The sequence below is a fragment of the Balaenoptera borealis genome, assembly GCF_965194805.1.
Source record: "Balaenoptera borealis genome assembly, chromosome: 15".
NCBI classification, from domain to species: domain Eukaryota; kingdom Metazoa; phylum Chordata; class Mammalia; order Artiodactyla; family Balaenopteridae; genus Balaenoptera; species Balaenoptera borealis.
Window position 1 is genome coordinate 11,827,116 of NC_138871.1, and position 25,470 is coordinate 11,852,585.

Consider the following 25,470-nt stretch of genomic DNA (forward strand, 5'->3'; position numbering starts at 1 on the left):
ACGCGGGGAGTGGGTAGAGAGGGCGGACCACCGCTTGACCGTCCCAGTGATGAGCCTTCGACTTCAGAGTTGGGTAGAGAGCAGTCAGTTTGGTGCCCGACTGCTTTTTCCTTGAAGCCAAGACTCCGGCTGGGTGTCACCCCAAGGGTCTGCATCAGCATTGGATCGCAAAGCGGTCAAGGGAAGAGAGGGAAATCTTTGAACACCGCTCTCGGCCGGCCCTAACAGCACGAATGAGAGCCAAAGAGGTCACACGCGGAATTGCCCGTGGAGCGGATTCCCGCCTTTGGCGTCTAGCGGGAGGGGGATATGGGAGGGGGCGGTGGAACAGAGGAGGCCGGGCGAGTCCGCCACGCTCCGACTCCGCACAGGTTTAAACTGGCCCATTCGCTCCACGGTATTGGTTTCAAGTCGACCCCGTAAAATCGGAGGACCCAGGGCCGGAGGAACAAGAGGAACTACATTTCCCAGCAAGCCGTAGGGGCCCGGCGCCGGCCGTGCTTTCCGGCGCGTGTGGAGCCGTTGCTGGCATCCGGTGTGCAGGCGGACTCATGGATCCCGGCGGCCGGTGGCGGCACCTACCCAGCGGGCCCAGCCTAAAGCACTTGACCGACCCCTCTTACGGGATCCCGCGGGAGCAGCAAAAGCCAGCGTTGCAGGAGCTGACGCGGGCGCATGTCGAGTCCTTCAACTACGCTGTGCGCGAGGGGCTCAGCCACGCGGTGCAGGTGAGCGCGGCGTCCTCAGGCGAACCCAGGCTCCCCTCAGCTCTGGGTTCGCCTGCGCCCCTAGCCCCTGCTCCAGGCGGGCGGAGGAGAGGGGCCCGGCGAGGGTAGGGGTGGGGGGCGTGTGAGGCGTTGGAGGAGGGACGGGGGAGAGGTGATTGAGGCTCGGGGCCTGGGAGGGGGAGATCCAGGAGGCGGGGGGAATGGGACACAGGCCGCGGGCAGGGGTCCCAGAGAGAGGGCTGGGAGGTCGCAGTATAATTTCAAATAGTTGTAACTCCTTGACCGTGCTAGGCTCAGCGCGGGTCTGTGTTGAGGAAAGTATCAGTGAGGCATAAAAACGAGGTTCAGTAGGAACCATTTGGTCCACAGGAAGTGATTGGTACCATCATTACGTAACATTTGGTCCACATTAAGGTGATTGGTCTAGAGGGTGATGGTACCAGAGTTCAGGTGAAGCTGGTGGGGGAGGGTCTCATTTAGTAAGTGTCGCCATGTCTCCAGGCACTGGGCTTTAAGGGTGAGGGAGAGTCAGGCCTGTAAGAGACAGTTCTTGCTTGGCATCATGTTTTGGGTGGAGGAGGTGGAGTTGTGAAGGCAGTCGGCGCCGGTACACTTGAGCACTGCTCTGACAAGGGGCGGCCGCGTGGTTCTCCGGAAGCACAGAGGAGGTCTAGCTAGTCCAGCTGTGTGAGAAAGGACAGGATTACACGAACTGAAGAGGAAAGTGCGTTCCCTCCAGGGGAAGTGAAGGAGCAGAGCTCAAGGGGACTCTACCCTGCGCTTTTGTTGGGTAGGGCTTGCATTGGGGGAGGGGTGGAGAGAATGTGGAGAGCTGTGCCAGTCTCTGATGCTTGAACTCAATTCCGCAAATAATATGGAGCCATTGAGGCTTCTTTGAAGTTTAATTATTCCTTGACCTGTTTGCAGAAGACAAGATATTTTTGTCTGATGGGAAATAATAATTTCTATCATGCCTGGACTCATTGTATCATGTCTATGAGAAAAGTTATACTTTTAAGTAGATATAATTATATCTACTTAAAAGTTAATTGGCCCTGGGGTTTATGAAAACAATGAAAAAGAGCCCAGTGTTGAGATGATCAACGTCTTTATTGGAGTATAATCGCTTCTTAGCCCCATTTTTGGCATTCTTGCTATTTTAGCACTAAGGCCAGGAGGTTGTTCAGAGTTAATACGTAGGAGAGCTCAGTGATGCCCCTTCCTCAGTTCAGCAGCGCTCCCCCCAGGGAGTGGTACAAAGAAGCAACTGCTGTGGAAGGGGAAGAACCACCGTGACCACCACCAACCCCTTGCGTGGCTGTGGCTTCAGTATGAGGCCACCGTGGAATGAAATGTACAAAGATCAGCCTAAAGAATGGCATTTATTAGAGTGTCTGTTGCTAAATCAGGAGGGTGTGTCCATATCCTTGCTCTGTGAGCAGGAGTCCCATTGGTCTTGCTATGCATGCAGAGGGTACAAGGTAAGAATGGGAGGGGTGGGGGAGAAATTAGGAGTTTGAGATTAACACATACACACTACTATATATAAAATAGGTAAACAACAAGGACCTACTGTATAGCACAGGGAACTAACTATACTCGATATCTTATGATAAACTATAATGGAAAAGAATCTGGAAAAGAATAGATGTATGTGTGTGTATTATATATAAGAATAGAGAAGTCAAGCACTTGGTTCAGAGAACAGCTTTGTTCTCTACACAGCTGTATCCCTGGAACCTACTACAGAATCGGACATGTAGTAGACAGTCAAAAAAAATCTTGTTAATGCATTACAGTTTTAGGTACTTAGTGAGGATATGAGTAGACTGGATGTAGCTTTAGCTGTTTTTCAGATGTGTCACATTAGCATTATAGCCATCAATGCTTATAGAACACATGGGATTTGAAAGAGTCTTAGAGAAAAAGTACCTTGGAAATGCAAGCAGTTAACAGTGTGAATTGTATTTCAGGCCATCCCTCCCTTTGAATTTGCTTTCAAAGATGAGCGGATCTCTCTTACTATTGTGGATGCTGTCATCAGTCCACCCACAGTTCCAAAAGGGAGCATCTGTAAAGAGCTCAATGTTTATCCAGCAGAATGCCGGGGCCGAAGGAGCACCTACCGGGGAAAGCTGACAGTGAGTACAAAAGACAGTTTATGACTTGCACACTGTACATTTTTGAGAATAAGCCTGGTGCCTAATACAGTTTATACCAGAATTCTACTTTCTTTGTGCTGTCATCCAAGAGGTCCCATCTTTTAAATCTAAAGCATAAAATCATTTAGTTTATGGTCTTCTGCCTTAATCTTTTCAAATGCTCATTCTTGTAGATCTGGATATTTCCTTTTTTTTTATTTTTATTTAATTTAATTTTTATTTTTTGGCTGTGTTGGGTCTTCGTTGCTGCACGCGGGCTTTCTCTAGTTGCAGTGAGCGGGGGCTACTCTTTGTTGCGGTGCGCGGGCTTCTCATTGCAGTGGCTTCTCTTGTTGCAGAGCACAGGCTCTAGGCACGCAGACTTCAGTAGTTGTGGATCATGGGCTCTAGAGCGCAGGCCCAGTAGTTGTGGCACACGGGCTTAATTGCTCCGTGGCATGTGGGATCTTCCCGGACCAGGGATCGAACCCATGTCCCCTGCATTGGCAGGCAGATTCTTATCCACTGTGCCACCAGGGAAGCCCAGGATATTTCCTTTTTTACTAAATAATTTTTTTTTCTCATTTTCATTTAGGCTGATATCAGCTGGGCAGTGAATGGAATCTCAAAAGGAATCATTAAACAGTTTCTTGGCTATGTTCCCATCATGGTGAAATCCAAGCTTTGCAACTTATACAACCTTCCTCCAAAAGCCCTCATCCAGCACCACGAGGAAGCAGAGGTACCTGCCGGGGTCCCGTGCAGTGAAAGGCCAGGTGACAGTAGCAAGCGCCTGAGCTGGGAGTGAGAGGACCGGAAGCTTGTCGGGAGTGGGGGAGGGGTGTCCGGATTTCCTTCTCTGCTTCAGTCTCCGGATAGGTAACGTGGGGCATTGATGTTTTGTCTGCACACTGCATAGGCCTCATAACGAGTCTCAGATGAGACAGTGTATGAAAAACAAACACTCCAGTTAGAGAATATTATTATTATGGGGAAAGAATTGGTAGGTTTTTCCTACCTACCGATACATATTTAGATATGTATTTGGTTTTTTTTAAAGCTGTCTTAACCCACATATCTGTCTAAAATGTCTGCTTTACCCACAGTCAGATTCTGTGGACGTATTAAATGCTTCATATACCTTCCATTCAATCCCTGTTAGGTGGCTTTGCAGTATTAAGTTGAAGTAATCAAGACATGCAGACTCTGCTTACAACAGAGGGGCTGTGTTGTGTGTTGGGAAGAGGGTTTTGGTGGCTGATCTGGGTTTGACACCCAGCTGTTCCGCTTACCAGTCCCGCACCTTTGGGAAATTTAATCTCCCTGAGCCTCAGTTTTCTCTTCTGAAAATGGGCATATAGCTCTCTCTCATTATTATGGGATTAAATGTTATGCTGACATAGAGCACTCAGTGTGATATGCCTGCTTCATAGTAGCTCCTTATTTATTACAGAAATGTTCTATTAACTTATTAAAAATTAAATATTAAAAATATTTTCCTATTTAGCTAATCCAAATTTCTGGTTTCCAGAGCTTTCATACAGTCAGAAGTTTTTTAACTTATTCAAGAAACCATACTTGTCTGGAAGCTGAACGATTACTGTTTTCATCTTTAGACTTCTCTTTGGAGTAACTTGTTTTTGTTTTTTAACATCATTTGAAGACTGCAGTCATTTTAGGGACAGAAAGGCAGGTTAGGTTCAGCCTGTCTGGTAGAAGAAAGTGCTATGGTTTTCTTCCATAGTTTTCTCCCAAGTCTCTACAGCCTTTTTAATGTGCTTAAGAAGACTTAAAATTAAGTCTGCAGTTTCCAAGGGATCCACAGTTCCTCTTGCCCGAGTGCCCCTCTTCTGCACATCTGTTTAAGAATGAGGGTGGTGATTGCAGTTGGTCAGTTTCATGTTTACGGGTAGTTATATATCTTTGTTTAACAAATTTTAATTCATCTCTTTGGCAGGAAATGGGAGGCTATTTTATAATCAATGGCATCGAAAAAGTCATCCGAATGTTGATTATGCCTCGCAGAAATTTCCCCATTGCAATGGTAAGACCAAAATGGAAAAGCAGAGGGCCTGGCTATACTCAGTATGGTAAGTTGTAGTGATTTTTTGGAATGTTCTTTTAGAAAAATTTAAGTTATTTTATTGGGTTGGCCAAAAGGTTCGTTCGTTTTTTTCCGTAAGATGGCTCTACTAGCTCTTAGTTGTCTTTAACTTCATTCAAAACAATTTTGTTAGATTGTATGTGACAGCTGTCATATCAGCGTGCATTTAAAAAAAGACTTTTCAAAATTAGTGAATTTTTGTGTAGCCATTTTAATATTGAAGATGAAAGAAAAAAAGCAACAGTTTTCAGCATGTTATGTTTTATTATTTCAAGAAAGGTAAAAACGCAACTGAAATGCAAAAAAAATTTTGTGCAGTGTGTGGAGAAGGTGCCATGAGTGATCGAACATGTCAAAAGTGGTTTGCAAAGTTTCGTGCTGGAGATTTCTCTGGACGATGCTCCATGGTCGGGTAGACCAGTTGAAGTTGATAGCGATCAAATCGTGACATTAATTGAGAAAAATCAACGTTATAGGACTTCCCTGGTGGCGCAGTGGTTAAGAATCCCCCTGCCAATGCAGGGGACACAGGTTCGAGCCCTGGTCCAGGAAGATCCCACATGCCACGGAGCAACTAAGCCCGTGCGCCACAACTACTGAGCCTGTGCTCTGGACGCTGCGAGCCACAACTACTGAAGCCCGCGCACCTAGTCTGTGCTCTGCAACAAGAGAAGCCACCGTAATAAGAAGCACTTGCACCACAACGAAGAGAAGCTCCTGCTCGCTGCAACTAGAGAAAGCCTGCGCACATCAATGAAGACCCAAGGCAGCCAAAAATTAAAAAATAAATTTTTAAAAATCAACATTATACCAAGCGGGAGATAGCTTACATACTCAAAATATCCAAATCAAGTGTTGAAAATCATTTGCATAAGCTTGGTTATGTGAATCGGTTTGATGTTTGGGTTCCATGTAAGTTAAGCAAAAAAAACTTTCTTGACCTTATTTCTGCATGCGATTCTCTACTGAAATGTAATGAAAACGTTCCATTTTTAAAACAAATTGTGACGGGTGATGAAAAGTGGATACTGTACAACAATGTGGAACAGAAGAGATCGTGGGGCAAGCGAAATCAACCACCACCAACCACACCAAAGTCTGGTCTTCATCCAAAAAAGGTGATGTTGTGTATATGGTGGGATTGGAAGGGAGTCCTCTATTATGAGCTCCTTCCGGAAAACCAAACGATTGATTCCAACAAGTACTGCTCCCAGTTAGACCAACTGAAAGTGGCACTCGACAAAAAGCGTCTGGAATTAGTCAACAGAAAACACATAGTCTTCCATCAGGATAATGCAAGACCGCATGTTTCTTTGATGACCACGCAAAACTGTTACAGCTCGGCTGGGAAGATCTGATTCGCCCTCCATATTCACCAGACATTGCTCCTTCGGATTTCCGTTTATTTTGGTCTTTACAAAATTCTCTCTTTTTTTTTTTTATAAATTTATTTTACTTTATTTTTGGCTGCGTTGGGTCTTTTTTGCTGTGCACAGGCTTTCTCTAGTTGCAGCGAGCGGGGGCTACTCTTCATTGCAGCGCATGCGCTTCCCATTGCGGTGGCTTCTCTTGTTGTGGAGCACCGTCTCTAGGCACGTGGCCTTCAGTAGTTGTAGCACGTGGGCTCAGTAGTTGTGGCTCGTGGGCTCCAGAGCGTAGGCTTGGTAGTTGTGGCGCAGGGGCTTAGTTGCTCCACGGCATGTGGGATCTTCCCGGACCAGGGCTCAAACCCATGTCCCCTGCATTGGCAGGTGGATTCTTAACCACTGCGCCACCAGGGAAGCCCCAAAATTCTCTTAGTGGAAAAAATTTCAATTCCCTGGAAGACTATAAAAGGCACCTGGAACAGTTCTTTGCTCAAAAAGATAAGTTTTGGGAAGATGGAATTATGAAGTTGCCTGAAAAATGGCAGAAGGTGGTGGAGCAAAAGGGTGAATACATTGTTCAATAAAGTTCTTGGTGAAAATGAAAAATATGTCTTTTATTTTTACTTAAAAACTGAAGGCACGTTTTGGCCCACCCGATATTAAAAAGTAGATGCATACAAACAGAGTCTTTGATATTTTTCTCCCATATATGTATAATTTTTTGTTTTTCTGTTAAGCATTTCTGCGTTATAATTTCATAGTGGGAAACCTTTCTACTGTGTTCAATTTTTTTTCAAACCGAATGAACACATGTATTTATGTTACTGCTTATGGTGCTGAAGGACGGCTGACTTGGCCAGGTGTAGGTACAGGCCTCGGAAGTCTTCTGGTTCAGGGTATGTGGCACTCCCCTCGGTCTCTGGCTCACAGTGACCTGGCCTCTGTTTGATCACTCTCCGTGACAGTGGCTGGCTTCACAAGATAGCATTTTGCATTCATGAGCCCTATAGTTAAACAGTTTTCTTATAATTGAGCTAAAAATCAGTCTCTAATTGTAGCCACGCATACTATACTTACTGGTAGTATTGCTGAGTTTCTGACTATTTGCTCTGTTTGTTTAAATAGGAGTTTCAATGCACTGTGTGAGAGAAGAACATTCCGCTGTCAATATGAACCTTCACTACTTGGAAAATGGCACGGTTATGTTGAACTTTATTTACCGGAAAGAACTGTTTTTTTTTCCTTTGGGATTTGCACTTAAGGTGTGACTTACTGAATATACTTCTTTCGTTGGGGAGTGGGTCACTGGAAGTGGTGTCCTGTGCAGGATGGATGGGTTGTCCTCATCAGAGTTCATGCTGTGCTGGCACCTACTACTCCATAACAAGTTACCTCAGGGAATTTCCCGGTGGTCCAGTGGTTAGGACTCCTCGCTTTCATTGCCGAGGGCCGGGGTTCGATCATTGGTTGGGGAACTAAGATCCTGCAAGCCACACGGTGCGGCCAAGAAAAAAAAGTTAACTCAAAAGGCAGTGGCTAAAACATCGCTAAACACTTCTCTCACAGTTTCTGTGGTCAGGAGTTTGGAAGTGGCTCCAGATTTGGGCAGTTCTGGCCAGGGTCTCCGGAGGTTGCCGTGAGATGTCAGCGGGGGCTGCTGTTGTTTAGAAGGCTTGCCCGGGGCTGGAGGATCCCCTTCCGAGGCGGTTCCCTCATGGCTGGCAAGTCACTGTGGGCTGTTGGCAGGAGGTCTCAGTTCCTCTCCACGTGGGCCTTTCCACAGGCTGCTTTGAGGCAGCTGTCTTCCCCAGAGAGTTAGCCAAGAGAACAAGGCGGGAGCTGGAGTGCCCTTTACGACCCAGCCTTGAGAGTCATGCTTCAACCTCTCCACCGTATTCCATCGGTCACACAGGCCAGCCCTGGCTCAGTGTGGAGAAGACCAAGGTTGTGGATACCAGGAGGTGAGGATCATTGGACCATCTTGGTGTCTATCATACAAGCATTGCCCTGATTTTGAAGAGCTCACTTAGATTCAGCGATAGTGGAGTGCTAATTTTTCTCGGGTATTAAAAAAAAAAAAAAAATAGAACAGAATGGTTACTAAATGATTAAGATGGTTTAGTTATTAGCAATTTTAAAAAAGAACCTTTTTTTCTTTTCTAGGCACTTGTCAGCTTTTCCGATTATCAGATTTTTCAGGAGCTCATCAAAGGAAAGGAAGATGACTCTTTCTTTAGGAACTCTGTTTCTCAGATGTTAAGGATTGTAATGGAAGAGGGATGTTCCACACAAAAACAGGTCCTTAGCTATCTGGGTGAACGCTTCAGAGTAAAACTCAGTCTTCCTGACTGGTACCCAAATGAACACGCTGCAGAGTTTCTCTTCAGGTATGTGTGCTTTTGCTTATTGGGGGTGGAGGGTGTCCATGCTTCCTTGTGTTGATGCAGCTGGGGCTGGTGAGCCATCTGGGAATCACAGTGGCCCTGGGGGTGGGGTTCTGGCTTAGCAGAGTAGGGCCTAGCTTTGTTTCTGCAGCCATCCTCGCCTCTCTTTTTTCTGGTAGCTTCATACCTTCTGTTGTACTTTAAAACTTTTGACTTCAGACTTCCAGAATTGCTGCAAAAATAGTACACTGGACACTCTCGTTCACTAGTAGTTAACATTTTTACCACTTTGCTTTGTTGCTCTCTCTGCATATCATCAACGTTTTTCTTTCTGCATCATTGAAAGTTGCAGGCATCATGTCCCTTTATTCCCCCAAGGCTAGGACTTTGTCTTCTGTAACCACTGTGTAATTATTAAGGGAGCCCTGCTCTAGACCAGCGCTGTCCGATCTGTATCCGCGAGCCACGTGCTGAGCATTTGAATGGCCAGTGCAGCGGAGAAGCTGAATTCAGTAGGACATCGAGTAGTAGCAGCAGCTGAATCGCTTCAAGCTTTTTCTTTCTCTTTTGTCAGCCAGTGCATCTGCATCCACTTGAAATCCAACACTGAAAAGTTTTATGTGCTTTGTCTCATGACCCGGAAGCTCTTTGCTTTAGCCAAAGGAGAGTGCATGGAGGAGAATCCTGACAGTTTAGTGAATCAAGAGGTCCTGACCCCCGGGCAGCTCTTCCTCATGTTTCTGAAGGTAAATGCAGGCTGCTTCACCCCGGAGCAGTCGTACCTCTTGTGGGATGATGTGGCCATTTCCAGCAGTATTGTTTCCTGCATGTTTAAAATTTCTAGTTTGGGCATTTTATGTAGTCCTTTTTTTTTTTTTTTTTCTATTTTTTGTTTGTTTGATTGTTTAGCAGTAAGGGACTTACAGATCTTCGCTTGGCCAGGTTCCGAAATTTCTTTAATGTTTTTATAGAAGCTAAATAAAGACAATATCAAATCTTGGTCATAACATTAATGATAAAATGCAAATGGCCTATATACACACATACAGTCCGTCCCCATTATTCACAGAGTCTGTACTTGTGAATTCACCTACTCGCTAAAATTTCTTTGGAACACCAGCAGTATCAGCACTCTCATGCTCATTTGCAGACACGCACAGAGTGCTAGAGAAGTGGGGCTTCCTGATGTTCACGGTCCCAGCCAAGGTCTGATGAGCTGTAAACAAGGGTCTCTGCTGCCATGTTTTTCACAGTTTTGTGCTTTCTGTTGGTGATTTTGCTGTTTAAAGTGACCCCCAGGCTCAGTGCTGAAGCACCGTCTAGTGTTCCTAAGTGCAAGAAGGCTGCGACGTTCCTTATGGAGGAAACACTTGTATTAGACAGGCTTTGTTCAGGCATGAGTTACGGTGCTGTTTGCTCTGAGCTCAGTGGCAACGAGTCAACAGTATAAACTAAGGTGTCTCTCAACAAACACAAAAAACGAGGTCGTGTATTGATCAGTTGACAAAAATGTTGTCAATGACCAGAGACTCCCTGAAGTCTAACGCTGCATTTCCCCTAGGAGCAGTGTTTCTGTGCTCGCCAGTGCAGTGTTCACAGAGACAGGACAGGACATGATTACTGTAAATAGTGAGAACTCTGTGTGTGTTGGGAGAGAATGTTGGCCTGACACAAAAATCATTTTATAAGCAAGTTGATTTGGTGGCATTTTATATTTTGAATATCATCCCTAAAAAAGATTTAATCTAAGAGATAACAGAACAACGGCAGGGAAGATGGAGAGGACTGAAGTTAAAACTCCCAAGTTTCTAATCTAGTCAATAATTAAATTCTTACTTGAAGGTAATAACTTCTGTTTCTGTCTGCTCTGTCTATAAAATTAGATTGAAAAATTTTGGTAGCCTGGAATTTCCCTGTTAAAAATTCAAATCAGGCAGAAGTTTCAGTCACCTTTAAAGACTAATTTACATTTCCCTCCTCCTTAAACTGAAGCATGTGGGTTCGTTGGGAGCCAGCCGTGTTAGAAGTATCTTCAGTTGCACAACATTACCAAGGTGACCTGTTTCAGCAACAGAGGAAAGAAAACTTGGGACTTTTTCAGAGAATTCATTGCTTAAAAATGTCTGATTTCCTTACCTTTGCCTCCGTTATACTCAAGCTTTTAAACCTCTGAATTCGGGACATGAAAGCAATCTTCAGAAGGTGCACGAGAGTGACCTGATATGAATGACAGGCTTGCATAACCATCTCAGTGAGTGTTGCCACCGAGACTGAGGTCCCTGTGATTGGGTCCGAGGCTGCTTAACAGGGTTGGGGAGTGAGGGACGCTGAAGTGATTCCCCTCTGAACTGTGAGAGCAGATGGGGAGAAGCTGTTCTTCCTTCTGGGCGCTGCCTCGCTCTCCACAGGCTTGTCCGCCCATCTCTTCGGATTAGCCCTTTTACCAGAGAGGCTGGTGAGCCTCATGGGAAGGCTTGCTGGAGGGCTCTCGCTTGCTTCTGCTTGTACTGAGTGTGCAGACCGCACAGACAGGTCCACAGTCGCTCACCTGCAATTCCAGATCCAGAAAGTATGAGAACCAAAAAAAACATGACAGTTGGCAGCAAAACCTGATCGGAACCGACAGGAGGCTGTTTATGACTTTCATTTGCTATACTTAGTATGACAGTCTGTGTTTCAGGGTAGAAGTGTGTTTGATTATGAGCCAGTGCCTCAGTCTCCATCATGAGTGTTAGGTAATAAAAGGTCTGTGTGCCTGTCACCTTTCTGAAGCCTAAAAAATTCTTAATACTGAAATGCATTTGGCCCACGGGTTTTCAGAGGTCTCGTAATGCAGTGCTTCCTGAGGAAAAGTTTGTTGTGAGGCTGAAGTAAACATGCAGAGCGCCAGCTTGTTGTACGTGCCCAGTAAATGCTAGCTGACCTCGAAGAGACCACGGGCAGGCCTCTGACCCAGGCGGAAAGTTGAGCTCACTCTTTCCGCCTCCCCGTCTCCAGTTCCAGAGCATTTTACCCACATCTCTGTTCCTCATCTCTGCCTTCTTTCCTCTTTTCTCTTTTGTTTTCTCTTCCTTTTCCATTATGTTTCAACTTTTATATGAGAAGAACGTGTCGGTCTTTCCTACTGGCTTGTCAGGGGTCCTGTGTGTTGGGTGTCATTTGGGGACTTCGGGCTCTTCTTAGTTGTTTTGTTCTTGGGACAGCGGGCTGCTGCTTTGTCTCAGGGCTTTGTTGTTGTTGCCTGTTTCTGGGGTTGAAGGTCTTTTGATTGTTTGGTAAGAGCATTTGAATTAAAAACTTTTCTAAGGCCCAAGCAAACCAGCTTTGGTTCTTTTCCATTAGTGTGGATAATCTCGACTGGGTGCGATTTTGTTCCACCCCAAGGGACCTCTGACAGTGTCTGGAGGCATTTTTGTGGGTAAGGGCCAGGGGTGCTGCTGTACCGTCCCACAGCTCACAGAACAGCCCCTTGTCGCGAAGAACTGTCCAGCCAGAGGCCCACAGAGCCGAGGCGACGCTCAGCACTGCAGAAGTCTGTCTTCTGCCTTAAGAAATGTCTGAGCTGTAATAGTACTTTGAAAAGCTGTTTTTTCAGGTTTATAGTTTAGAAGTTTTCCGTGTCAAATGTATGAATTAGTGGGCTTCTGTTATGGATGTGCAGGTTATGTAGGAGTAAATATCCAACTTGTGGTAATTAAAATACCTAAAAATTTAAATTTTTTTCTTATTTCAGGAAAAATTGGAAGCTTGGTTAGTATCTATTAAAATAGCTATAGACAAGAAGGCTCAGAAGACCAACGTGTCCTTAAACACTGAAAATTTGCTGAAGATTTTTAATCTGGGAACAGACCTTACAAAACCATTTGAATATCTTCTTGCTACTGGGAATCTACGTTCTAAAACAGGTGAAATTAAATAGAGAGGCTTCATTTAGTTATGATTTTCAAATTATTTGCTTAATGTAGATTTATATATTGCTGAGAGAGATTCTTTTCAAAAGTGAACTTCTTACTCTCGTTAAAGACAGATTTCACGTTGTAAATTTTGACGGGTGTATATTGGGCTGTAGACAGGCTGTCTGTATAGTTGAAATCTAATTTTAATGATCAAATGCATTTCTTGTGCCTCTTTCTAGAAAACTAAAGAAAGCTTAGATCTCTGAGGAAAGGTTAACTAGATGGGTTGTCTGGGAGGGTTGTTAGACATGCCCCTCCCTAAACCAGTTGTATTAGAATGACCGGAAAACTTTAACAAGTGGTTATTGAGGGCCCAGAGATCTTTTTTTTTTTCTTTTTAAACAGATGATACTGGTGCAGATTCCTTAAGGGCTAACAAATGCTTGTGTGTTATCCAGCCCTCCTGGATAAATCCCATTTAATTACTTGCTATTTTATTACTCATTTAATGTTTGCCCACAAAGGAGATAGTGTAGAGGAGATGGAGAAACAGTCGAGGCTAATACAATGTGTGAAATCTGGGGATCTTTACTATGTTTTTAAACTCTTCCCCTCACCAGAGCTGAGTAAACTTTGTGATAACCCACTCTCTGATCTCTAGTGTACTCTGAGGTTTTATCTTATCAGAGCCTCCAGTAAAAAATAGGCTTTTTTTTTTCCTTAAGTTTAGCCCATTTTCAATGACATTTGTTTTATTAAGGTCTTGGCTTCCTGCAAGACTCCGGACTTTGTGTTGTGGCTGACAAGCTGAACTTCATACGCTATCTCTCCCATTTCCGCTGTGTGCACCGAGGGGCAGATTTTGCCAAGATGCGGACCACCACAGTACGCAGGCTGCTGCCGGAGTCCTGGGGTTTCCTCTGCCCCGTGCACACCCCCGACGGGGAGCCCTGTGGTCTGATGAACCACTTAACCGCCATATGTGAGGTCGTCACACAGTTTGTGTATACAGCATCGATTCCAGCTTTGCTTTGCAACTTGGGTAGGTTGTGTACAGCAATCTTGTCTTGTTTGCTTGTGTGGGTTTTAACAGGTGCAAAGCTATTAAGTTGTGCTTCTTTGGGGGTTGAGCAGAGAATTCTTGTAAGGGTGACGGGTGAAACACTGTGGATAACCTGTGACATTTTGTAAAGCACTTGCTGTCTTCAGAAGGTGTTGATGTCTCATGGAAGAGTGTTCTTTATTTAATTAGAGTCGATTCTTGGTATTTGCAGTACTTCTGTAAAGTCACCACTGGCACTGAATTAGCAGATACTGAGCCGTTGTTCCTGGGGAAACAAAAGATTAGGTTCCTGTGAGCCTCTTGTCACAGCGTTTTCATCAGCTGGTACATAGTCTTGCTTTATGTGTGTTTCTGTTTAAAGATGCCTTATTTAATGTATATTGTTGACTCATTAATATTGAGCTCTCAACCAACAGCACTGTCACGATAAGCTTATCTAACACGTGTTTCCATAAGGCTCAGCACGGCCTCGTGCTTAGGAACCAGCACTTTCACACTGTGCTTGAAGGCCATTATAAACAGCAGAATCACCAACAAAAGTACAGAGATGCAAAAACCATGGCACTGAACAGAGTGCGGGAAGGACGCTTGTTTACAGTATGAGCTGAAACAGCGCGTCACCTGGTTTGACCTCAGCTGGGAACACGTGTATCCGGCGATTCAGAATTTTCACTGCATGTCCTCAAATGATCAAAAAAGCACCACTAGTATTGATATCGGGGTTACAAATAAATCTTAGCAAGTAGGCGAATTTGTGATATGTGAACAGTGAGGATCAAATGTAATTAGATTTTTGGGAAAAAGTTAATATGTTTCCATGGCTCAGAAATCAAAATACAAAAGGTGTACAGGGAAAAGCCTCCCTTAAACCCCTGTCCCCCTGCTGCTCTCCTCACCGGCAATTAGAGACAGTAGATTTGGGGGGTCCTTGCTGAAATGATTTAGATATTTACTCAGGCAATACAAAAACATTCCGCTTTAGAGACAAGATGACTAGATAGCTAAAATGATGAAGCACTTGTTGAATCTGGAGGGAAAGTTAAGTGTTGGGAAAAGCATCCCGATGTGATCATTCCATTTCCTCACTTCACCAGGCGTCACTCCAGTTGATGGAGCTCCACAGAGGCCGTACAGCGAGTGCTACCCTGTCCTGCTGGACGGTGTCATGGTTGGCTGGGTGGATAAGGAGCTTGTTCCTGGCATTGCCGATTCTCTCCGACATTATAAGGTGATCTTGAGTCTCTGTGAATTGTTCTGTCCTTCCGTCTTAGGTTTTCAGTCATTTTCTAGTTGTTGAGGTAGCCCCAGGGCATTCTCGAGTGTCAGGGGTCTGGAGGTCAGAAGCTAATTACAAAAGTGCCCATACATTCCCTCTGGTGGCAGCGTCTTGCCTTGTACTGACCTCATCAGTTAGGGTCAGTGACAGGTATTTGCTCCATGCGTCATGTGGGATCTTAGTTCCCCAACCAGGGATCGAACCCGTGCTCCCTGCATTGGGAGCACAGAGTCTTAACCACTGGACCACCAGGGAAGTCCCTTGAAATACATTTTTTAAAAGTCAAGTAGAATGACATTCTTTGAATAAACTAATCTTTAAAATTTCCTCCTAATAAGAGTCTTTGTTGCTTAGATAATGGCCATTAGTTTGGCAGTAGGACGAATTTGTAGTATACGCTCTGTCCTGTTTAGTTGTTTTTGCCCCATGTGCTTTATCATTTGTATGCTTTTTCTAAATACTGTGTACATCTTAGTTCTGAACATTTGAGAACAGTGTACAGATGTGTCCCCTTTTCCATGAAGATTTTCGTGTATATTTTCTAAGAACAAGGATTTTCTCTGCATTAACCACAGTGCACTTACCAAAATTAGGGAAGGTCAGGTTGGTGGAATCCACAGCTGATATTCAGATTATTCCCTTATGTCTTGAATAATGTCCTTCATAGCTAGTTTTTTTCTTCCTTGTCTGGGACCAAGTCCAGAATCACGTGTTTCATGTAGTTGGCCTGTTTCTTCTCCTTTAATCTGGAACAGTTCCTCAGCCTTTAATGTCTGACTTTTTTTTTTTTTTTTTGAAGAGTACAGGCCAGTTTTGTAGACACTCTTGTTTTTTGTAGCTTTTTTATGATGAGATTCAGGATATCTTTTCAGGAGGCACTTGATGTTGGCTGGTCTTTTGGCTGGTGACATTAACTTTGATCACTTTAAGATTCTCTTCTTTAGATTAAGTCTACTGTACTATTACTAATTTTTTCTGTAATAAGTAATATGTAGAGAGAGATTTGGAAGCTCTGTGAAAGCCCTTTTCCTCATCAAATTTTCACCCACTAGTTGATGAATTCTTTGCAAATTTATTACCATTCCATTGATGATTCTTTGCTGAGTTAGTTATTACTGTAATGGTTGCCAAATGGTTGTTTTCTAATGCCATCATTTGTTCTATGTTTATTAGTTGCTATTATGTAAGGTAGAGTTTTCCTGTTTCCATTTATTTATGTGTTCATTTATTAGCATGGATTTATAGATGCTTATTTTATTTCATGAGTGTTCTCTTACTATCATTTATTTTGATGCTCAAATTGTGTCAGATTTGGCTAGTGGGAACTACTCTGGACTGGTCCCTGGGTTGTTTTGTAAATATATAGAACAAAATTTATCATTTTAACAGTTTTCAAGTGTACAGTTCAGTGACATTAAGTACATTCCTATTGTTGTGCAACCATCACCATTATCCATCTTCCAAACTTTTTCATCATCCCAAACTGAACCTCTGTACCCATTCAACAGTAACTCCCCATTCCCTCTTTCCCCAGTTACTGGTAACCACTATTCTACTTTGTTCATGAATTTAACTTTGCTAGGTACCTTGTGTAAGTAGTACATAATAAACCATACAATATTTGTCCTTTTGTATCTGGCTTATTTCACTTAGCATAATGTTTTCAGAGTTCATCTGTTTTGTAACATGTGTTGGAATTTCATTCCTTTTTATGGCTGAATAATAGTCCTGTGTGTCTGTGTGTCACACACAGTTCTTTTGGGTGCATACTTAGAAGTGGAATTGCTGAATCATATGGTAATTCTATGTTTAATTTTTTGGCATCCATGGAGGAAAAAATTGTGAGTTTTTCCCCTTAGACATATTAAGTGTATTATATTAATTCATTCCCTAACAGTGATCATTCTCTAATAGTAATGATGAGTAAAGAGTCTTAAATTCCTGGAATAAATCCCACTTGGTCATTATTTTAATACTTAATAAATACTAATACTTCCTTAAAGACTAATATTTTATTTAAGATTTTTTATAATCAACGTTTACAAATTTCTGCTTTATAAAAAGAATTAGAAAGTTTTCCTTAGTTTTCAGTGCTCCGAAACAGTTTGTGCAGCATTGGGTCATCTGGTCTTTGGTCTTCTAGAATTCACCTGTGAAATCATCCGGCTCTAGTGCTTTCTTTGGGGATAGCTCCTTGATACCTTTATTTCTAATATAGAAGTTGGTCTTTAATCTTTTCATCTCTGTTGTGGCCTGTCTGGTAACCTGAATTTTATTCATTTCATCTTGGTTTCAGAGAGATATGCAAAGCGACCCATGGTTTTAAAATTTTGTTCCAATAGTTTTTTTCCCCCTTTGCCGTTTTTTACTCAATATATTCATCCCCTCCTTTTGATTAGATCAAGTAGTGGGTACTGTTAATTTAAGAACTGAGAATTTTTTGATTTATTAATTTGAACGTTTTTCTGTACTCTGCCTCATTAATTTCAGATTTTACTTTCAGTTTGATTTCTTGTACTTTGTTTTGTTGTTTTAGCTTTTGAGCTAAGAATTAATTCATTTATTTTCATTCTTTCATTTTATTGATAATTTAACTGTGATTTGCCATAAGTTCTGCTATACTGGTTTTGTTATTTTTTCACATTTCTGTAATTTTAGTTCGTATATCTCCTTTCACCAAGGAGTTCATAGAAGGTTTCTTTGCTTGATTTTGTTTTTTAATTCCCAGCTGGAAGGGCCTTTTCACTGAATACATTTTAAAATAACACCAGTAATCTGTATATTATTTATTTATTTATTTATTGTTTTAGTATTTATTTGGCTGCGCTGGGTCTGAGTCGAGGCACACGGGATCTTCGTTGCGGCATGTGGGATCTTTTAGTTGCGGCATGTGACCTTTTAGTTGCGGCATGTGACCTCTTACTTGTGGCATGTGGGATCTAGTTCCCTGACCAGGGATCGAACCTGGGCCCTCTGCAGTGGGAGCACAGAGTCTTAGCCACTGGACCACCAGGGAAGTCCCCAGTAATCTATGTTTTAGACATCAGAGGATAGAATTTAGTATGTCTACACACACATTCTTGGTTTACCTTTTCCCCAGTCTCAGTTGTACGCAGTTTGCCTGATGCTGGGACTGAGCCCCCAAGAAAGTAGGGCTTTTGCCAACTCTGGATATGGGGCAAATGGCCGTCTGTGTGGGGTTGAGACTGGCAGGGCACTAGGTTTGTTACCTGCAAAACTGATTTAATTCTAAAGATGTTGCTTTTCATATTTGATCTGCTTCTCCACTATACCCACCTCCTGGGTGGCAGGGGAGATAGATGTAAAATACTTCATTTATTCTTTTTTTTTTTTTTTTTTTTTAATTTTTATTTATTTATTTATTTATTTTTGGCTGTGTTGGGTCTTCGTTTCTGTGCGAGGGCTTTCTCTAGTTGTGGCAAGCGGGGACCGCTCTTCATCGCGGTGCGCGGGCCTCTCACTAGCGCGGCTTCTCTTGTTGCAGAGCACAGGCTCCAGTCGCGCAGGCTCAGTAGTTGTGGCTTACGGGCCTAGTTGCTCTGCGGCATGTGGGATCTTCCCAGACCAGGGCTCGAACCCGTGTCCCCTGCATTGGCAGGCAGATTCTCAACCACTGCGCCACCAGGGAAGCCCACTTCATTTATTCTTAATTGAACTCTTTTTTTTTTTAATTGAAAACAGGTTTTGAGAGAAAAAAGAATTCCTCCCTGGATGGAGGTGGTCCTGATCCCAATGACAGGAAAACCAAGTCTGTACCCAGGATTGTACCTTTTTACCACTCCTTGTAGACTGGTGCGGCCTGTGCAGAACTTGGAATTGGGCAAAGAAGAACTAATTGGAACTATGGAACAGGTACATAGGCTATGTGTGATTGTATAGTATGCAACTTTCAGAGACTTAGTAACTATTTCTTTTTTAAAAGTGTTACTGTTATAATTACAGTCGGGGCATTTGAAAGAAAGTCAAAGCTTATTTTCTGCCTCTTCTGTGACCAGCATGAAGCAGTTTTCATGCTCATCAAACTTGAGAGAGGGTTGGCAGTCGCATTACTTGCCTTTCCCATCCCGCTCAACACGTTCCTTGGCAGCCAGCTCTGCCTCGGGTGGTGCGACTGAAACATTCCGTTAGAATCACTCTCAATCTTTGCCTACATTTCTGCAGTTGCAAAACTCTGGGCTTTGTGCTACTTTAAAAAAATTTTCCTCCTTCCTATATCCCTTCACAATTGGACCAGGGTAGATTTAGAATGAAGTGTGTAAGGCGTGCGGTATTTCTAACTGTGGATCCCTTCAGTGTTCATGATGCTGGGTGGGAAGTTTTTCTTTCAAGCCTGTGAGAACTAAACTCTGAGAGAGAGAGCTAATACGTGTCAGCAGTCACAGTTATTTTGTGCCCTGAACTTCCTCGTCCTTCCTCTTTTCCAGATCTTCATGAACGTTGCTGTCTTTGAGGATGAGGTTTTGGCTGGAGTTACCACCCACCAGGAGCTCTTCCCTCACAGCCTGCTGAGTGTGATCGCCAGCTTCATCCCTTTCTCTGATCACAACCAGAGTCCGAGAAACATGTACCAGTGCCAGATGGGTAAGGTGGAGGGGAAGGTGGTGGTAGTCACAGAAGAAAAGGGGTTGTATTTTTTTTTTTAATTAATTTATTTAATTTATTTTTTATTTTTGGCTGCGTTGGGTCTTCGTTGCTGCGTGTGGGCTTTCTCTAGTTGCGGCGAGCGGGGGCTACTCTTCGTTGCAATGAGCAGGCTTCTCATTGTGGTGGCTTCTCTTGTTGCGGAGCATGGGCTCTAGGCGCTCGGGCTTCAGTAGTTGTGGCACGTGGGCTCAGTAGTTGTGGCTCGCGGGCTCTAGAGCGCAGCCTCAGTAGTTGTGGTGCACGGGCTTAGTTGCTCCACGGCATGTGGGATCTTCCCGGACCAGGGCTTAAACCCGTGTCCCCTGCATTGGGAGGCGGATTCTTAACTACCATGCCACCAGGGAAGTCCCTTAAATCTGTTTTAAAAAATTAAATCTGTATGGTTTTCTACCATTATTTCTAAAAATATTGCTTCTGCCTCATTCGCTCATCTCCTAAGACTTCAGTTATGCATCATATATGTTATGCCTTTTAGTATTGTCCCATAAGCCACTGGTTTTTTGTTCTCTTTTTTCAATCTTTTTTTCTTCTTCAGATTGGATCATTTTTATTGATCTATCATGTTCACTGTCATCTAGTGCATTTTTATTTCAGAAACTTAATTTTTTAGCTTAGAGCTTCCATTTGTTTCATTTTTATAGTTTCTGTTTTATCTGAGAGTCTTATCTACATTCATCATGAACATATTTTCCATTACATGAGCATAGTTATAACAGGTATTTTTAAATCATTGTCTGCCAATTCCAACATTTGGGTCATCTCAGGATCAGTCTCCATTGATTGCATTTTTCTTGAGTCTTGGGCATGTTTTCCTGTTTCTTCGTATGTCTAATAATATTGGATTGGATTGTGGACGGAAAATATGTTGTAAAGACTAGATTCTATTCTGTTCCTCGGAAGAGGGCTGGTTTTTAGATTACTGGCAGCTAGCTGAGCAGCTGTTGAAGTGCACGCTTTAGCCTTAGGTAGGCTGCTCATGTCTGTCCCACCACACATAGTGCTGGACGGAGTCCACCAAAGATTTGGACTCAGTTTATATGCAGAATGTAAGGCTCTCCCTTTATGGTTCTCTCCTTTCCGAAATTTCCCCCCTTACATTTCCAATTGCTGTCATGCTCTGAGCTCTGTTCCTTGATTCGTCAAGCCAATAAGACTGTGGGTTTCTGAGCTTTAGCCACTACACTGACTGAGCCATCAGGCAAAAAATTAAAAACAAGAAACAAGACACTAATAACTGAAAAAACTGGAAATTCACTCTGAAGTTCCTTTTGTCCAAATGTTAATCCCTCTCTAATTTCTATTTTTTATTACATTTCAGTGCTTTCAGGTAGTGTGTATATGTATGTAGTTGATTTTCTTTTCTGGATTTTATACTTACATGTTGGGGGTGATATTGTAGGAGTAGCTCTCTATACTGGAAACTGGAAGTCTCCCTTTTTTAAAAAAATTCCCCTGTGTATATATTATTTTAGTTTTTAAAATCATTTTGAATTGATTCTCTGTACTGTAAGGTAATAGTACAAAGAAGCGTCTTACCTGCCCCCTGTACCTACCTCACTATGCACAATTTACAAATACCAACATCTTACTGTGTCTGTGTGTCAGAAAGTAATCTAATTAGATAATAGTTTCTGTCACTCCATCTCTCCCCCCAGTAGTAGTAATACCCTGTAGTTTGTATATATCCTTTACATCCCCTTTTTATGCTTTTATTATATTACATGTGCGTCCATAAACTAGGTCTAGAATTGTTTGGGCTGTGTGGCAAATGTACATGAATGCATCATATTAAATGTCATTCTCTACTTTTTCTCATTCAGCATTGTTTTCATGGGTCACGTTGATACGCATTTGTCTACTTCATTTTCACCCCAAGTATTAGTCTGTAGTAAACATAACCAGCATGATTAATTTATTTATTCATTCCCCTATGATGAATATTTAGTTTCCAATTTTATATGTCACCTTTATAATCAAGGAGGAAAAACCGAAATGCTAATTTTTTTCCCTTTGTAGGTAAGCAGACTATGGGCTTTCCACTCCTCACTTTTCAAGCCCGGTCAGATAATAAACTGTATCGTCTTCAGACTCCACAAAGCCCTTTAGTGAGACCATACATGTATGATTATTATGACATGGATAACTATCCAATTGGGACAAATGCCATTGTTGCTGTTATTTCTTACACTGGCTATGATATGGAAGATGCCATGGTAAGTTTTACCAAGGGATGTAGTTCCATCCTTTTTCGTTTTTAACTTTTTTGTTTACCATCAGATCACTGAAGGAGTATTTCTTGCGTGCCCAAGTGCCTAGTATTTGGTGCATGACTATTCTGTTAAATAGTTAATTCCTGGTCTAAGTTAAAAGTGACAAGCCTTGAGGGGTATCACTAAATATTCATATGCATATAGCCTGCCTATTTGAGTGCATAGTATAAGTAGATGTCAAATGAATGTAAAGTAGTCTTGGAAATATCTACCTTTATATGTGTCTGGATTTTAATATTTAGCATAGGTGATTTAGGAAATGTGGATAGTTTTAAAATCGAATGCCTAAACCAGTTGTAATTCTAACCGGCTTTATTTTGAAAACTCTCATTTGGTCTCAGTCTCTTAATGATTGACTTCACAGATTGTGAATAAGGCCTCTTGGGAACGAGGCTTTGCCCATGGAAGTGTCTACAAGTCTGAGTGTATAGATCTGTCTGAAAAAATCAAACAAGGAGATGATAGTCTGGTGTTTGGAGTCAAACCTGGTGACCCACGGATTCTGCAGAAGTTGGATGATGACGGATTGCCATTTATTGGAGCACAGCTGCAGTATGGAGATCCATATTACAGCTACCTGAACTTCAACACTGGGGAAAGCTTTGTGATGTACTATAAGTAAGTTCGCATAACCAGTGCTATTTGTTAAAGGCTGTTTCTCAGTGAGATTGCTGGAGGTCAATGAAAGTTATTTTTCAACAGGAGAATTTTTGGAGGAAATGTAAGTGGTAGCTTAGTTATTAACTGAATGGACATTTCTTAAATGAGACAAAGTTCTGTGGTCTGTTTTACTGCCTTTGTTTTTCTACTTTTCTTGTCAGTCTACTACAATTGATCAGTTATCTGTGATTTATTTTAAAACTATATTATTCAAACTTGAGCATCTCTCTCGGACATGTTGTTAGTAGTGTTTCCTAGCTAAAATGTTGAGTTCATTATACCTCTTACTAAAAATAAAAATTCTAAGCTTATTTTACAACTGTAAAATTGGTTTCAGTAGTAGGTCTTCAGCTGCCTTTCTTGCTAGTATTCTTTCAGATGAACACACTTCTATAGTGAACATAATCAGTAGCCCTATTCATAAATACTTTCAGGGATACCAGCTCTATTTGTATTTGGAGAATAGAGGTGAGAATAAGTTTTGCAAATATCCTTTATGAAGCACTAAATATATTAGTAAAACTTAGTATCTCTATACATTTTGACATTTTGTCTGGTTTATTTTTTCCTAGGAGTAAAGAAAATTGTATTGTGGATAACATCAAAGTGTGCAGTAATGACACTGGAAATGGCAAATTCAAGTGCGTTTGCATCACGATGAGAGTCCCTCGGAACCCAACTATCGGGGATAAATTTGCCAGTCGTCATGGGCAGAAGGGCATCTTGAGCAGACTGTGGCCAGTTGAGGACATGCCATTCACTGAGAGCGGGATGGTTCCAGACATTCTGTTCAATCCTCATGGTTTTCCATCCCGCATGACCATCGGTATGTTGATTGAGAGTATGGCAGGGAAGTCTGCAGCTTTACATGGTCTCTGCCATGATGCTACACCCTTCATCTTCTCAGAGGAGAACTCGGCCCTGGAATACTTTGGTGAGATGTTGAAGGCTGCTGGCTACAACTACTATGGCACTGAGAGGTTGTACAGTGGCATCAGTGGGCTAGAGCTGGATGCAGACATCTTCATAGGTGTGGTTTATTACCAACGCTTACGCCACATGGTCTCAGACAAATTCCAAGTTAGGACAACAGGAGCCAGAGACAAAGTCACTAACCAGCCTATCGGGGGAAGAAACGTCCAGGGTGGAATCCGTTTTGGGGAGATGGAGCGGGACGCTCTTTTAGCTCATGGTACGTCTTTTCTCCTTCACGACCGGCTCTTCAACTGCTCGGATCGGTCGGTAGCCCACGTGTGTGTGAAGTGTGGTAGTTTGCTCTCCCCGCTGTTGGAGAAGCCACCCCCATCGTGGTCCGCCATGCGCAACAGGAAGTACAGCTGTACTCTGTGTAATCGCAGTGACACCATCGACACTGTTTCTGTGCCTTACGTCTTTCGGTATTTTGTAGCTGAACTGGCAGCTATGAACATCAAAGTGAAACTGGATATCGTTTAACTTGACGCTGGCCTTTTGGGTCAAGATTGCTATCAGATTAAAACAAAATGTAACTTCAGTTCACTGAAGCTGTTAATAGTTACTCTGGAGTTTTTCAAGGTTAAGAGTTCTCAACCAAGACCTGGCAACTAAGAATGCAGAGTTTCTGAGTTGCTCTGGTATAATAACTACTGAAGATGATTTTCAGTATATTTGTTGTTCTTTAAAAATGATACACTGATAAATAGGATATTCAGGGAAAAGTCTTTCCACCCCCAGGTTCTTCATATCCTGCTTTCAGCAGGCAGTGACTGTCAAACATTTATTTGTCCATGTAGAGCAGAGCATTCCAATATAAATAAACAATGTAAGCCATATATATGTAATTTTGTATTTTCTTGAAGTAAAAACAAAGGTAGAAAATTTTTTAACAGCTTTTTTGAAGTGTAATGGTTATACCAAAAATGCACATATTTAATGTATATAATTTGGTGGGTTTGAACATATGCATACACTTGTGAATGATCACCACAATCATGGTAATAAATGTCACCTCCAAAAGTTTCCTTGCGCTCCTTTGGGTTGTTGTTTCTGTTTTGTTTCTTGGTGTTTTTATGGTAAGAACACTGAACTTGGTATCTACCCTGTGGACTATGGATAGAACACAGATGAATATATTGCCCCATAAAAACAGCTGTTCAAAAGACTGCTATGTGTCTCTAGAAACTGGGTCTTGGTATAACAAAAAATAATGTATTATTTATTGAAGGAAAGAGCAATAAAACTGAGTGGTATGTGCAACATGTCTATGAGTGAATGGCTGCTAAAACACATAGAAAAATACAACTCAAGACTGAATTCTATATGTGACTAGAACAAAAATGTATCTACAAAGAGCTATACTCAACACAGAATGATATGAAGTATATCTATGAATGGACAGTTTGTATAAAACAAAATTATCTACTCAAAGGAAATACCTGAACGTAAGAATGAATGGTATTTTTTAGAATAAACTATTGTAGAATGGGGAAAACTATACACGCAATTATATGCTGTGTAGTGTATCTCTATGAATGGAATGTCGGCAGAACAATAATATATTAACATAAGACATTTCCATATACATAACTGAATTATACTTTTATATCTCCCTGAATGAAGAGTTTATGAATCTAAATGAATGTAACTACTGAAAGGAAGGATTTATACACAAAAGAGAATGATGCAAAATATACCTATACATGGAATGTTGGTAGAAAACAAACCAAAGAAGGTGTCTACAGAAAGAAGACACCTATATACAATGCATATTGTGAATCCCTGGAATAAAATGTGGTTAGAATGGAAAGGAATATATCTACTCAAAAGTGGTGTACACAACACTGAATGATAGGTTACTTATCTCTGAGTTGAATGTTGGTATAACAACAGCAAGTATCTAATGAGAATGAGTGATGTGTTTTTATCTATAAATGAAGT

General features: G+C 42.2%; 1 protein-coding gene across 1 annotated transcript; it reads left to right on the forward strand.

The window, feature by feature from the left end:
• POLR1B (RNA polymerase I subunit B) lies at nt 1-24,552 on the forward strand. Its single transcript, XM_082357820.1, has 15 exons — nt 1-728; nt 2,702-2,869; nt 3,465-3,611; nt 4,827-4,959; nt 7,466-7,602; nt 8,504-8,727; nt 9,299-9,470; nt 12,458-12,629; nt 13,381-13,662; nt 14,778-14,911; nt 18,662-18,832; nt 19,405-19,561; nt 21,641-21,837; nt 22,259-22,512; nt 23,127-24,552. Exons 1-15 carry the CDS (start codon nt 552-554, stop codon nt 24,007-24,009), a joined length of 3,408 nt encoding a protein of 1,135 aa, XP_082213946.1. The 5' UTR covers nt 1-551; the 3' UTR covers nt 24,010-24,552.
• The last annotated feature ends 918 nt before the right edge of the window (nt 24,553-25,470 follow it).

Bases quoted from the DNA above. Each gene is read 5' to 3' on its own strand.
- POLR1B (XM_082357820.1), top strand. From the start codon at position 552: ATGGATCCCGGCGGCCGGTGGCGGCACCTACCCAGCGGGCCCAGCCTA. The intron at 2,870-3,464 runs GTGAGTACAAAA...ATTTTCATTTAG, and splicing joins CCTACCGGGGAAAGCTGACA to GCTGATATCAGCTGGGCAGT. The intron at 21,838-22,258 runs GTAAGTTTTACC...TTGACTTCACAG, and splicing joins ATGATATGGAAGATGCCATG to ATTGTGAATAAGGCCTCTTG.